Source organism: Alosa pseudoharengus, unplaced genomic scaffold, assembly GCF_046254945.1.
Source record: "Alosa pseudoharengus isolate Yale_2024_CS ecotype anadromous, Long Island Sound unplaced genomic scaffold, YU_APseudo_1.1 YU_APseudo_1.1_scf_9, whole genome shotgun sequence".
NCBI lineage: Eukaryota > Metazoa > Chordata > Actinopteri > Clupeiformes > Clupeidae > Alosa > Alosa pseudoharengus.
The window spans coordinates 27,434,597-27,448,478 of record NW_027468881.1 but is presented as its reverse complement, the minus strand read 5'-3'; the positions used below and the strand labels follow the sequence as shown (position 1 = coordinate 27,448,478).

The 13,882-nt window shown below is 46.7% G+C and overlaps 1 protein-coding gene across 1 annotated transcript in view; it reads right to left on the bottom strand.

The window, feature by feature from the left end:
- Positions 1 to 1,300: 1,300 nt before the first annotated feature.
- The window catches only part of magixa (MAGI family member, X-linked a), a 40,186-nt gene continuing 27,604 nt past the window's right edge, over positions 1,301 to 13,882 (bottom strand). The window contains exons 12-16 of the mRNA XM_076276346.1: positions 10,131 to 10,331; positions 9,241 to 9,317; positions 8,660 to 8,806; positions 7,624 to 7,762; positions 1,301 to 5,882 (exon numbers count right to left, since the gene is read on the bottom strand). Coding sequence (XP_076132461.1) covers positions 4,789 to 5,882; positions 7,624 to 7,762; positions 8,660 to 8,806; positions 9,241 to 9,317; positions 10,131 to 10,331 — 1,658 coding nt within the window. The 3' untranslated portion in view covers positions 1,301 to 4,788. The remainder of the gene's footprint in view (positions 5,883 to 7,623; positions 7,763 to 8,659; positions 8,807 to 9,240; positions 9,318 to 10,130; positions 10,332 to 13,882) is intronic.

Genomic DNA, 13,882 nt, shown 5'->3' with positions numbered 1-13,882 from the left:
TTCCCCAGGGGTACTCACAGATGAAGTGCTGACAAAGTGCATCATAAGTATGATTAACATGCTAACAAATGTGTTTGGATGTGTGATAATGGCTTTGTGTCCAACCATGAGAGTGTGTGTCAGTAATTGTGTGTGTGTATGTGTGTGAGTGGTTGAAAGAGAGAGAGAGAGGGAGAGAGAGAGTGTGTGTGTCGAGGGAGGGAGGCATTCAGTGGCATTAGACACATTAAAAGCGTTTAGGAATCTTCTGAGAATCAGCTCTGTTGAAGTAGATTTCACTGTGTGGTTCATCATGTGACAATACAGCCCGAGGCAGGGCAGGGCTAAGGCAATAGGCCCTCGGTGCGCGGGCTGTTTGTTTGTTTGTGCGTGTCAGAAGCGACTGAAGTGATTGTGACTTGCGCGTGTGATTGCCAAGTGCCTGTCTGGTGGGAGCAAGCTGCTGCCTGGTCAGTGGGGTGATGGTCCAATGTATCCTTTGCAGTACGCAGAAGAGCACAACAGGGGGGGGGGGGGGGGGGGGGGCGATGTTTGTGGGGTCTGGTTTTGTTTTACCATTTGATAGTTGAGTGGCCAGTGCAGCATTGTGTGTGTGTGTGGGCGAGGGAAAATTGTATACTGTATTTTTTTTGTGTAGGAGTTTTGCTTTTCCCAAGCTGTTTAACAGCGCATGCACGCTTGTCTACACGTGCGTGTGGGTGTGTGTGTGAGAGGGAGAGTATGTGAGTGTGCTTGTGGGTCTCTCTGTGTGTGTGTGTGGGTCTCTCTCTCTGTGTGTGTGTGTGTGTGTGTGTGTGTGTGTGTGTGTGTGTGTCAGAGAGGGACTGAAAAAAAATCATGACAAAAATCAGTTCTATCAAACTCAAAGATGATTTCAACATTGTTTTTTTCTTCTTAAATGAGCCACTTCCTCTCTCACTCATGTTTTTTGGGAAAGTTTGGCCAGACACCCTTTTCCTACAGTGTGAAAAAAGGAATATCTTGAATGAGATGTGATTAATAAATAAATAAATAACCAAAAATAAATAAACAAGGCATCACTGAGCAGACCATGCTGCATCTAAATGACTGCAGTGGCAGAAATGTATTCTAAAAGCATCATCCTCCTATGGACACGCGTTACATAATCCACATCAAAAGCGCCATCTGAGCACTTACATAAAACATGGGAACCCTTGTGGCTTTCCACACACACACACACACACACACACACACACACACACACACACACACACACACACACACACACACACACAGAAAGAAATAGGAAAACATTTTTACAAATCACAACACCTTTTGATCTCATCATTTTTATTTCAGTAACTGCATGTCATAGTTGATAATTCATTGTTCCAAACTCCCTGTTGATGCATTCAAAAAGAAAAAAAAGAAAAAAAAAGAGAAATCAATATTGTCATACATAACAAGAGCGATGATAAAAACCTGTACATCTGTCCAATACGTGTCACATGTATTTATACTGTATATATACACAGGCTCTCAGCTGTAGCCATTGCCCTGACAATAAAGTACAGGTCAGATCAATGGCTACCTATGTGGCTTTATGTCTGGGGGGGCAGGATCCCAGACCTGGTGGCAAGAAAATCTGCTAGGCAACCATCAGCTTTTTTTCTTTTCTTCCACCCCCGTTACTACCCCCGAAATGCAATTAGAAAAACAAAAGCTTTCCGCCCCTGCGTTTAGGTTCTAAAATCTACGCAGGAAGACCCTGCTTCTTTGCATCCTCATGCCTTGGCACCACGTTATTCATATGAAAAGAAATCACACTGATTACTGTTCTGTACAATGGCTGACTCCTTGCAAGGCCGTTAATGACAAATTCAAGTCAGGTGAAAAGTTCACATTTCCTTTTGGAGCACTTTCGTCGATTTCGTCGAACAAGAGTAAATGTACATCATTGACATCCTTTTTTAGAAAAAAAAAGAACAATGCACATCCTTGACATCATCAAATCACTAACTGAAAAAGGCGCAGCGCGACAGAGCACTGTTCCCAACTCCCCGACGACATGGTATCAAAAAATTTAATTGCATTATTAGTACATTATCAGTAAGCTCAATATGGCTCCTCTCAAAAGACCATAATCACAGATGGAGAATCTGTGACAACCACTATAAAGGGCCCACTGAGAGGGGGAAAAGAAGAGTTCTGATTGGCAACCACTTTCTCCGTTTTGGCAAGCATGCTTTACGAGATCTCGGCCCCTTCTGAATGAGTCCAGGACTTGAGGTTTAGTTTTGAAAGCGGCAAAAGTCTGTTGGCAAAGGCCCCCAGATATGCTGAGTCACCGGTTGGACTCAGACTACAGACAGAGCGGTTGACTCGGCATTGCGGAGAGTTGCGAAATGAATCGCATCAAGCTGTTGTGACTTGTGGACTGGCCACTGAGGTGAGGATCTACTTGAAGCAAAAGTAAGGTGGGGGTCTCTGGGAAGCTGAGCTAAGGATCATCACTCAGGACGGGTGTGGAACTGAGACTTAGTGCTTCTATCGTGGATATTCTGAGCCTGACCTGTACATGAAGGGTGATCTAGCTCGGCCTGAAGTGTGACTTATACTAAGTGTCTCTCAGCTTGTGTGATCTGAACTGTCTATATACTATATATTTTTTATAATATTGATATTGTATTGACTGTGCTACACAGTTTCTGCAGTTTAGTTGTATTTCTTTAATATATGGTGCTGGTGTAAAACGTAAAATCTCTGGGATATCTTGCTATGTACAATACTTCTAGCTCTGATAGAATCTTGGATATAATTTGCTACATTAGGTCCCTGGCTTTTATACTGTATATCTGAATATTACATCCCCTCAAAACATTCACATGAATTCCATCCATCTGTACAGTACAAACATGCTTGTTCAATGTAACTAGTGCATTGTCCTCTGTACTCAAATACAAATTCAACATTTATTCAAGCTGGAGAAAGACTCCATCTACAAAAATGTTTTGAACACAAAAGCTCCAAAATGCTACACACTTCTCCACTGTACTCTCAGATCAAATTGTTAGTCCCAAATACTGTAGAGTGCTTCTAGGAAGCTACATGGTGCATACTGCCCTAAACAGAGGAGAAAATGGCTTCTTATTGCTCCGAGGGACGAGGTAAACATACTATGCATAAGTAGGTACAGTACATCTGATAACCACAGACCTCAAGTCTTCCATATTTGAACATTTTACAAAACTCTGATTCTGCCTGCCAAGTGTTTGAACTGTACACAATAATACCAAGCTAGGCCTTGGTATACAAAAACAAAAGAAATCACTACCGCAATTGAAACCAGTGAGTCTTACAAAATGCATAGAAGACCAGTATCAAAATGCCCTTGTTGTCCCCTGACAAAAAACAAACAAAGAAACTCATCATATGTCTTTAAATTTCAGTGACAGGGAGTCAGACAGGGAAGTAGAGGAGGGCTGAAAGAAGAAACAGATCTTTTGATTTCAATTTCATTTTTTGGGCGTGCGTGGGGGAACTGAAATGGGGCTAGAGTCGTCTTTTTTTTGTCTTTTTTGCAAATGAGATGCGAATGCGTGAGCATGAAACAGAAACACCCGCTCCTCCTTCAGTGTCAGTGAGATGGGCATGTAAAGGACTATCGCATGAGGCACTTGTAATGTATTCTCATTCATGTCACTGGATTTGCAATGGACTATGTGTTTTTTTTCCATCTTGCAAAGTCAGAGCGAAAGCATATGATAATGTGGTTAACATTTGCTGTGATATACACTTCCTCCTTGCATTTCTGTTTTTATGTTGTTGTTGTTGTTGATTTTTTGGTAAACACCAGTTAAAGAAGCAAAAGGCACCAGTAGAGGTTAGGGACCGTGCGCTAGCCTCTTTAACAGTACTTTCACTCTCTGCTCCTCGCCTTCTAGAACTTTCCATCTATTCATTCAGGGGAACAAAGGTTACAATCCAAAGCAAGCGAGCAGCTAAGAAATTTTATAAATATTTTCTCTTTTTAGTATCCACAGTTAACAATAAAATAAAACAATGTAACATAGACCAAAATAACATAAAATATAAAATCTATCCATGCTTCAAAATAAGCAAAATAATGATAATATACTATCAATATTAGTAAGTTGTGAGTGGGAGCTACATGAGTTTTAAATTCAGAGTGAAAAGAGAGATAGTCTTTTCTCTGTACACTTACTTTTCCTCTAGATGGCGATATTACTTCATTCTGCCACACTTTGTGATATCTGGAAAGTTTTATGCGACTTATTTTTGAATTTGCATAATTTTTGTTTGATCTTGGCTCATGAATGATGAATATAACAGCATTTGCCTATGTAAAATGAGGAATGCGTTTCACTGTTAAATAGTGTGAAATGGAAGATTGGGATGGGCTGATAGTTGACTAATTGGGAATGGAGATAGGGAACGAGATTTTAGAAAGCACTGCAACAGAGAGAAAGTAAGAGTGAGTTCATGCAAGAGAGAGAGAAAGAGAGGAAGAAAGAGAGAGAGAGAGAGAGAGAGAGAAGGGTGTTACAGTATAAATGTGTAGAGGTGACAGAGGGAAAGAGAGTGTACATGAACATCAGGATCTGAGACCACAACCTTAAATTCTTTCTCTGTGCTGTTATTCAGTTTTGATAAAAGCATTCATGAAAGGAATAAATACCTGTACAGAGAGGTAAAGAGACAATAAAAGTGAGAGACTGAGAGAGACAGAGAGAGAGAAAGAGAGAGAGAGAGAGAGAGAGTATGTTCTGGGGGTGAGCTAAGCTAGGCTAGGCTTCACCAGTCTGCTCAGTGCAGCCACAGCCCCCCCTCCCGCCCCCAGAGCTTCCTGCTCTCCAGGACCTGAGAGAGTTTCTGCTGGCTGGGCTTGAGCCAGGGGCCGGGGGACAGCAGGCTCCTCAGGGGCCCCTCGTGCCCAGCCTCGGCCCCGTCGGCCAGGGACACGCCCGAGATGCTGGCGGCCGACACGCTGACCTCCGAAAGGCCGGCGAGCGACTCAGCGTCGGAGGCGCCAGTGTCCAGCGGCATGAGGAAGGAGAAGGCGGCTTTGTCCGCCGAGGCCGCCGCCGCCACCGTCGCCGCCACTGCCATCTCCGCGGGCTCCTCCACCGCAGCGCTTTCCTTCCGTCTCCTCCTCTCTTTCCTCCTCTCCCTCTCACACTCCTTCTCCTCCCTTTTCTTCCTCTCCCTCTCCCTCTCTCTCTCTTTCTCCCCCACCTCTCCATCATCCCTGCCCTCCTCTTTCCCTCGTCTCTCCCTCCTCTTCTCCTCCCGTCCCTGACCCCCCTGTTCGTCCACCTCCTCCAGTTCGGCGGGCAGCGATGCTCGTGAGACCTGGCCCTGCTCCTCTCTCTCGCCGGCGCTCTTCTCTCTCTCTCCCTCCCTCTCCCTCCTCCGCCGGTCCCCCAGGCTCCTGCTCTTCTCCCTGGCCTTGTCCCTGGTCTTGTCCCTCTCCCTCCTCGAGTGACCCTCCCCACCGACAGGCTCCTCCCAGCCCCTGTGCGCGTTTCTGGGTAAACTCTGTGTGTGTCTCTCCCTCTCTCTCTCCCGCTCCCTCTCTCTTTCCCGCGTCTCCCTCCCCTCTTCCCCGTGTGTCGTCGCTAGGCTTTCCTCCTTCCGGTCCAGGTCTGTATCAGGAGTGCGGCCTCCCTCTCGCCCCTTGTCCCCACCTCCTCCTCCTCCTCCTCCTCCTCCCCCCCTGTTGCTCTTCCTGCCCCCGTGACTCCCTCCCGCGCCTCTCCTGGCCACCCTGCCCCCCCGATCTTGGCCGTCCGCGGTCCCAGCTTCCCTGGGCACGGGCGGCAAGTGCCACTCATCTACTGCAGCCACACCCGGCTCCTCGGTGAACACGGAGGAGGGGGAGGCTGCTCCAACTTCACGGTCTGTGGAGAGAGGGAGAGAGACAGAAAAGGAGAGAGAGGGAAGAAGAGAAAGAGAGATGGAATGAGAGAGATAGATGGTGGTAAGAGGTAGGAATAACCATAAAAGAGATAAATATAGCCATAGTATTTCTTCTATATGGAATTATCTAGAAAATGTATGACAACACAAGGTATGGTTTGTATTTTGAGTGTGAAAGTGCATCTATAGTAGTGTATAATCTAAACATCCAAGGATAATCTAACACCACCTAACCTGCTTTCTTGAGAGGTTCATGTTGAATATCGCAATGTCTGTACTTCTATCTCATAGGTAAATGACCTGACAAACTCCTGCTTGTTCACTTGCTGACTACATTTATGACCTTTTAACCTTTAAGTGCTTTTAAGCTTCTATGCTCAACATTATTATATATGAACTTATACATCAGTGCAAGCAGAGCCTGTGGCACGTCGGCACATTAAACAGCCTTTTTCCACATTTACATTTCACAGAGGCTTTTATGCTAAGCCAAGGGACATGTGCGGAGAAGGCACAGCGTTTTCCCATAATCCCCTGGGGTTCCTGGAAATGCCCCCCAGGACCGTGATGATGCTGCGCTGAGCGCCAAGTGCAGTGTAGGTTCGCTCGAGTGGTGCTAACAGCAGCACCCGCGTTATGGGCTCAACTCCCCCCTATAAATCCTGCTGCTGTCGTACTGTAAAAAAAAAATCACTTTGGCTAAAAGCAAGGGGCCGCTGGAATCAAATAAAATGGAAATGCGAGGCATCTCTCTCTCTCTCTCTCTCTCCCTCTCCCTCTCTCTCTGCCTTGCTTAGCTGAGCTGCGGAGGTGAGCGTTCCGCTACGAGAGCTGTGGCCTCGGCCGTGGAGCTATCCGCGCTTTTATTCCGCCCAATCCCATCCTCCCCCAGAAACATCTCATCTTCTGACTCACTGGCTCTCAAGTCTGTGAACCCGGTGACCCCCCCCCATGCCCTCCTCCTCCCCCGTCTCTGCCTGGCAAAATGGCAGCCTCCCCCGTAAGGCACGGACGTCACTGGGATTACACGCGCACAAACAGGGGCACTTGGGTGTTTTGCCCAAGGGATATGGAGAACGAACGAACGAACGAACGAACGAACGAACGAACGAACGAACGAACGAACGAACGAACGAAACGAAATGAAACGAACGCACACGACTACACAAGAACAAAAAGAAGCGAGGGATGTGAAGAGAGGAAATAAAAGGAAGAAAGAAAACAGAAAAAAAGATGAGAGACTAACAGGAACGGCTACCAACCGCGTATTCTCTGTCCGGCCGATGACATAGAAGCAGGGCTCACCCTGCTTGGAGTTGGTCATACAGAGAGATAGGCTGGACAGCTCCACTGAAGAAAGGACCGCCAAGAAAGAGGATGAGGGAGAGAGAGAGAGGGAAGAGAAGGAAGGAGGGAAGGACAGATGAGGAGCATAAAAGAGCAGAAGATGTAGACAGGAATCATAGGTTCAGGAGAGATTGAGAAGAAGAAAAAAGAGAGATTGCAGTCAACAAGATCAGAACCCAACACCAAGAGTGTTATGTACAAGAGCAGCCAGGAGAAAGGCACACACTCTATTTAAGACATACTGTACGGTACATGAAAACACTCATCCATGTCATCAGAACAGTACATCTCTCATCAACTTGCTTAGAGGTCCTACAAGAGTGTTCTACAAACACACGCACACACACACACACACACACACACACATACACTTACCGTAGTCTGGCACGTAGCCATTTCCCCTCTTGAGCACCAGGTGTATCCGGTGTCCCCCCTTGCGTATCTGCTCCACCGCCTGGCTGTGGGTCATCCCCGTCGTGCTGTCCCCATTGATCTCAACCAGCTGGTCACTCACCTGACGGCACCGAGAGATTGGCCCACATCAGTAAGATCAGAAACACCTCACACACACACACACACACACACACACACACACACACACACACACACACACACACACAAACACAAATATTCTTAGGTCACACACACACACATGTACACGCACACACATACAGTCTCTCACACACACATACACACACACACACACACACATACACACACACACACAGAGACACATAACCACAATTCATGAAACAGTGCGTCACAATAACATAGAGAGAAGTGTACTGTAATATTGTCACGCATGCACGCTGCCGCCACACACCCAGACACCCATGCCAAAGCAGATGCGCATCGGGCCAGGCAGACGGACAGACGGACGGACACAACAGATAGAAACCAACAGGGCGACCAGAGCAGACTAAGATGGTGACGCCCGGGACGGTCACTTTTTGTTCTTACAACACACAAAGGTGAAATGGCATAGGATGGTGTGAGAGTTTAACTGGACATGTGATCAACATATTTCAGAGTGACTATACATTGGAGTAAGGAAGTGGTTCCATGTGTCAACTGATGTGTGTTTGTGTGTGTGTGTGTGTGTGTGTGTGTGTGTGTGTGTGTGAATGAGAGAGAGAGAGAGCGAGGTTCATGAGTGTGTGTATATGTGTGCGTGTGTGTGTGCATGTGTGTGTGTGAGAGAGAGAGGTTTGTGAGTGTGGAAGTGCATGGGTGTGCATGTGTGTGTGTGTGTGTGTGTGTGTGTGTGTGTGTGTGTGTGTGTGTGTGTGTGTGTATGTGTGTGGGTGTGTATGTGTGTGTGTGTGCGTGCATGTGCGCGTGTACTGTATGTGTGTATGTGTGTTGGTGCGTGTGTGTGTGTGTATGCGTGTGTATGTGTCTGGCCACTGACCTGTATCTTCTGGCTGCGTGAGGCGGGCCCCCCCTCCATGAGGCCCAGCACATAGAGGCCCATGTTGTACTCACTGCCCCCCCGCAGGCTGAAGCCAAAGCCCGTGGGGCCGCGCTCCAGATCCACATTGTAAAACCTGGAGTCTTGCTATCGGGTGTAAAGAGGGGAGGATGGTGAGAGAATGAGAGACAGATGAAAAAGAAAGAGAAAGAGAGAGAGAAGAGAGAGACACAGGGAGGGAGGAGAGGAATAGAGTATAGGGGGAAAGTGAGAGAAAGGAGAAAGATGTGTAAAGGAAAATTTCACAAATATGTGAGAGAAAGACGATAAAGGAATACACAGAAAAAACAGAGAGAAGGAGAGAACACAGAGAAAAACAGGAGACTGATAGTGATTGTGGGAGAGACTATAGACTGATCAGACAGAGACAGATAGACAGAGAGAGAGAGAGAGAGAGAGAGAGAGAGAGAGAGAGGTGCAGATGGACAGCCAGGACGTAGCACTCAAACACACTCATGCAGACACAGTAGCTGTAGGCACAGCAGCTCGGTCAAAAACAACATACACGGGGGACGCCTCACCTTCGACCTGGCTCGGTGACCCTTCCTTGACCTGTGGTCTGTGTCAAAGTCTGCATACTCTGACAGGTTAGCGGTGTCTGGCACGAGAGAATGAGAAAGCTGTTAGCAGAGAGTTCTGCAGTTGAGTTGACTTCATTTGAGTGATGTTTGTGAGTGATGGGAGCACTAGCTCCCTCTGGTGGACAAACTCTATTGTGACAGGGGTGAGTTCTTTCAGGTCTACAAGAATGAGCCAACCTTCAGACCTGTTGAGCTTGTTCATTGGAAAATCTGTTCTGGTGTAAAATGGGTAACAACACTTTACTTGGATAGTCTGCCCACAGAAACACAGATTCAAGTTCAGTATGTAAAATTGTTATTGAACAATTACTGCTAACAATAAACAAATCGAACCCCTTGAACTTAACCATAAATTGTAGTTACAGGAACAGTGCGTCAGCAAATAATTTTATAATCATTGCATCTGTGGATAGTCTGTGGGCGAACTACCCAAGTAATGTGTGACCATAAAAGGTCCAGAATGTCCAAAATCTGTCACTGTACTTGAGCTCAGCAGGACAAGTGAAAGTCAGTAGCCAAAAATACAAGAATGTATTTGCGTATGTGTGTGTGAGAGAGAGAAAAAGTGTGTGAGAGAGAAAGAGCAAGTGAGAGCAAAGATAATACTATGTGTGTGTGTGCGTTCAGTATGTGTGTGTGTGTGTGTGTGTGTGTGTGTGTGTGTGTGTGTGCGTGTGTGTGCGTTCAGTATGTGTGTGTGTGTGTGCATGCGTGTGTGTGTGTGTGGGCGTGTGTGTGTGTGTGTATGTGTGTGTGTGTGTGTGTGTGTGTGTGTGTATGTGTGTGTGTGTGTGCGTTCAGTATGTGTGGGTGTGTGTGTGTGCTCCTACTCGTGTTGGAGCGGGGGATGATGGTTAAGCGCAGGGTGTTTCCTGCACGGCGCAGGATCTGGGCGAGGTCGCGGTGAGGCAGCGACACCACCGAGCGTCCCTCCACCGCCTCCAGCTCGTCGCCCGGCTGGATCTGACCGCTCCGTGCCGCAGGGCTGCCCCGACGCACCGTCACAAACCGGTGGGACAGGAGGGTGGACGCTGAGGACGGACACAGATAGAGAGAGTGTGGAGCACATGAGAAAACTGAGTGAACATAAACTACAGTGTTTCCCATACATTGACTTATTTGTGGCGGCCCACCACAATATCAACATCGACCACCACACAATGATTTTCCTGGTTGTACGAAATTGTGCTTAAATCTGGTTAGAATCATAACCGCGCTGCAGTAATTTGTTAAAAACTGTTGCATTCGAGTTAATTCTGCAAACCTACCACCACAAATAGAATTCAATTATGTGGGAAACACTGAACTAATTCATTTGAGTTTTATCTACTACTGTATATAGTGCTACAATGTACAAAAGTGTCTCAAGGCACTTTTCTAAAGCACAGCTTGAACTTGAAGTTAACCTTGAAAGCTCCAGAGCAAGCATTAAAGTGACAGAGAAGGAACCTTGACACGCACAGAGGGAAGAGGAAAAATACAGAGTGATGCACACATTTAAATGAACACATTCCTGTGACATCAGCTAGTATGATGCCACATGAGAATCACAACTTCAACTTAAAAGGGAGTGTGTATGCAACTCATTAACCACTCATAACCAACCAAATGATCCATTCATTCTAATTAAGTTAACATGTGATTTTAAAAACACAATTTTTCCTCATTAATAACCAACTCAGCATGAGAGAGCATGAAAACCCCGCCGCAGTGCCACTTAATCTCCCCGCTCTCACATATTCTCCATATGTGGCTTTGGAGTCATGAGGGAAACGGCATCCAGCAGAGATCCAAAATAGCCCCTTCAGTCTGAAAACTGGGTACACACAATGACAGCCTACGTAATAATTGATGGTTGGTTGAGTGAATAATTAAAATGCAGGTCTAAAACTGAAATTAAGCAGGGAGACACGCTCTGGCGCACTGCTTCAGCGATTCTCGCTCGCTCGCTTCGTCCAGTCTGCGTGGGATGCCCTGGCTTGGAAGAAACAGGGTCAACAGGCTGAGTAACCAGTTCTTTAAATGGTGACTGTGCGCCACGTTAAAGGGCATTCTTGCAGGCCTGGGCACCAGGTAGGTCTCAGAGTTCCAGAGGGTTTGCTTCTCTCGTTCAGGCTAAACATGACTAAGACAATGACCTTCTGTTTGACTTGGGGGGGGGGGGGGGGGGGGGGGCAAAAAAAGTCGTGCTGGTAAGTTCCTGTGTATCATATTCCTCAAATTACCTCTTGTTCTCCTCAAAACGAACTGTTCAGCCTTTCCCAGGACGTGTGGTAAGAGAGAGAAAGAGAGAGAGGGGGTAGTGGGGGAGGCCAACCAACTGGCTAACTGTCTTTTCAAATCTCTTTATACAAAAAGATTTCTGTCAAATTTTGCCAAGCATGTTGCCAAGTATCCGGTGCCTTTCCACCTAAGTGGATTGGATGTGACTATAACATTACACTACACTAGCTACCCATCAAACTGTGCACATCACTGTGCCTGTACACCTGATCCTGTGGAAGGCCCAGCCAGGACTGAGGACCCCCACCTCCATCACCACCACAATCACCACCATCCTCCACCCCCAACTTCCAAATGCTCACTGGGAAAGACAGAGACATAGAGAGAGATGGTGAGACAAGTGAGGGAAAGAAAGAGAGAGAGAGAGAGAGAGAGAGACAGAATGCCAGAGAAAGAGAGAGAGGGGGGTTGGAGAGAAGAGAGCGATCCACGTTACAGGGAGATTTTCTGCTCCAATGAGACTCAAATGAGCAGGCAAACATCAGACACAGAGACGGAAAAAACACGAAGAGAAATCAAAGCCAAATGAAAAGAAAGAAAAAAAATGAAGGGGGGGGGGGGTTATTTCCATAAGGCTGTGCGTAATCACCGGATCAAATGAAATACAAATCATCTGAGGCCCCTGGGAGTAAGAGAAAGAGAGACAGATAGAGTGAGACAGAGAGGAAGAGAGACAGATAGATGGAGTCATGAAGAAAGAGAGAGAGAGCAGGTAGATGGCCAGAAAAGGAGCCAGATATCTCTCTGTGCAGTGGAAAAAGGGGAAGATAAAGGGAGTAAGGAAGAAGGAATCATCACAAGCATGGAGAAATGGTCTCTTCTCCACTGATTCGCTGTCTGTCATTTTATTTGTTGTATCTGTCTGCTGCTTGCATTACATCCCTTCCTCTATCCCTCCATCTCCCACTTCCTTTTGTCCCTCTCTTTTTTTCTCCTTCCATTTCTCCTCATCTCTTCGTGTCTCTCAGTATGCTTGCATTCTGTGTAGTCAGCACTGGTTAGCCTCTGTGAGGTTGGTGGTGGTGGGGGGTGGGTGTGCTTCATCTTCTGGAAACATGAAATATTTAAAAATGTTCACCCAAAAAAATGTACTCTCTGTCGTTTTGAATCGACTCATAAACGGCGCTCCGCTCCGGCATGCAAGACAAATGCAATTAGTGTGGACCAACGGATGTGCACACTCATTCTCTCTCTCTCTCTCTTTTTCTCTCTCTCTCTCTCCATCCCCCAAAAAAGCTCAGGCTTTCTCCTTCTCCCTCTCTCCCCCCCCCCTCTCTCTCTATCTCTCTCTCTCTCTCTCAGCGGAAGAATGAACTCGTCGTGACGGCACGCACATTACAGAGGGATGCAAATCATGACATTTCGCCGCAGGGCCAAACACTTTATCTCTATACTGGAGGAAAACAAGATGAAAACTACGCCATTGCCAGCGGCCCCGGGGCCCATCGTCGTCCACTGGCCCCAGCCCTGTGCACATGGGTCCTGTGCCCATGGAAGGCCTCGCCCAGCCCTGACACACATACACATGGCCCATATCCCATGGCAGCTGAGTGGGAGTCAAATATGTCCAGTAACATCAGCATACAAGATCTATTGACTCTGCTGCAGTGATAATTAGATGGGAGAACCACAACGCATGCACTCACATGCACACATGCTATATATACACACACACTCACACACACACACACACACACACACACACACATACACACACACACACACACACACACACACACACACACACACACACACACACACACACACATACACACACACACACACACACACACTCATTTTTTACAGGGTCAGCAGGGTAGAACATGCAGGAGAACCACTAGGGAAAGGCTCCCTCCCTTGGCAGACTATTCGATATGCTGTTAATCCGGATCTCACTAATTCAAACAACACTGCAGCGAAACAGCTTTACAGCACAAACTTTCCCCTACTACGACTCCCATCACCACCTTACACATACAGTAGGTAACATGACATTTCATATTCATGTTTACACAGAGTCCCCAAGTAAAAGTCTCATGCTGGTGAGAATCGTTCCTCTGTGTATTACACATTCACTCGACGAGCAAAGAGGCCCTGAGTGTTGCAAAAGTATTTAGCAACAAAAACTAGAGCACTTGCCGTACATCAACAGAGGGGATGTTGCAACAGACTAAATACTTTAGTATTTTATAAGTTACAAGCTCGCCTCAAACCAGTATTCCCCACCCATGAAAATCAAAGGAAGATGAAGTGTGAGACAAACAGCACAGGAGCAGAGAGAGAAAGAGAGGATGATAGA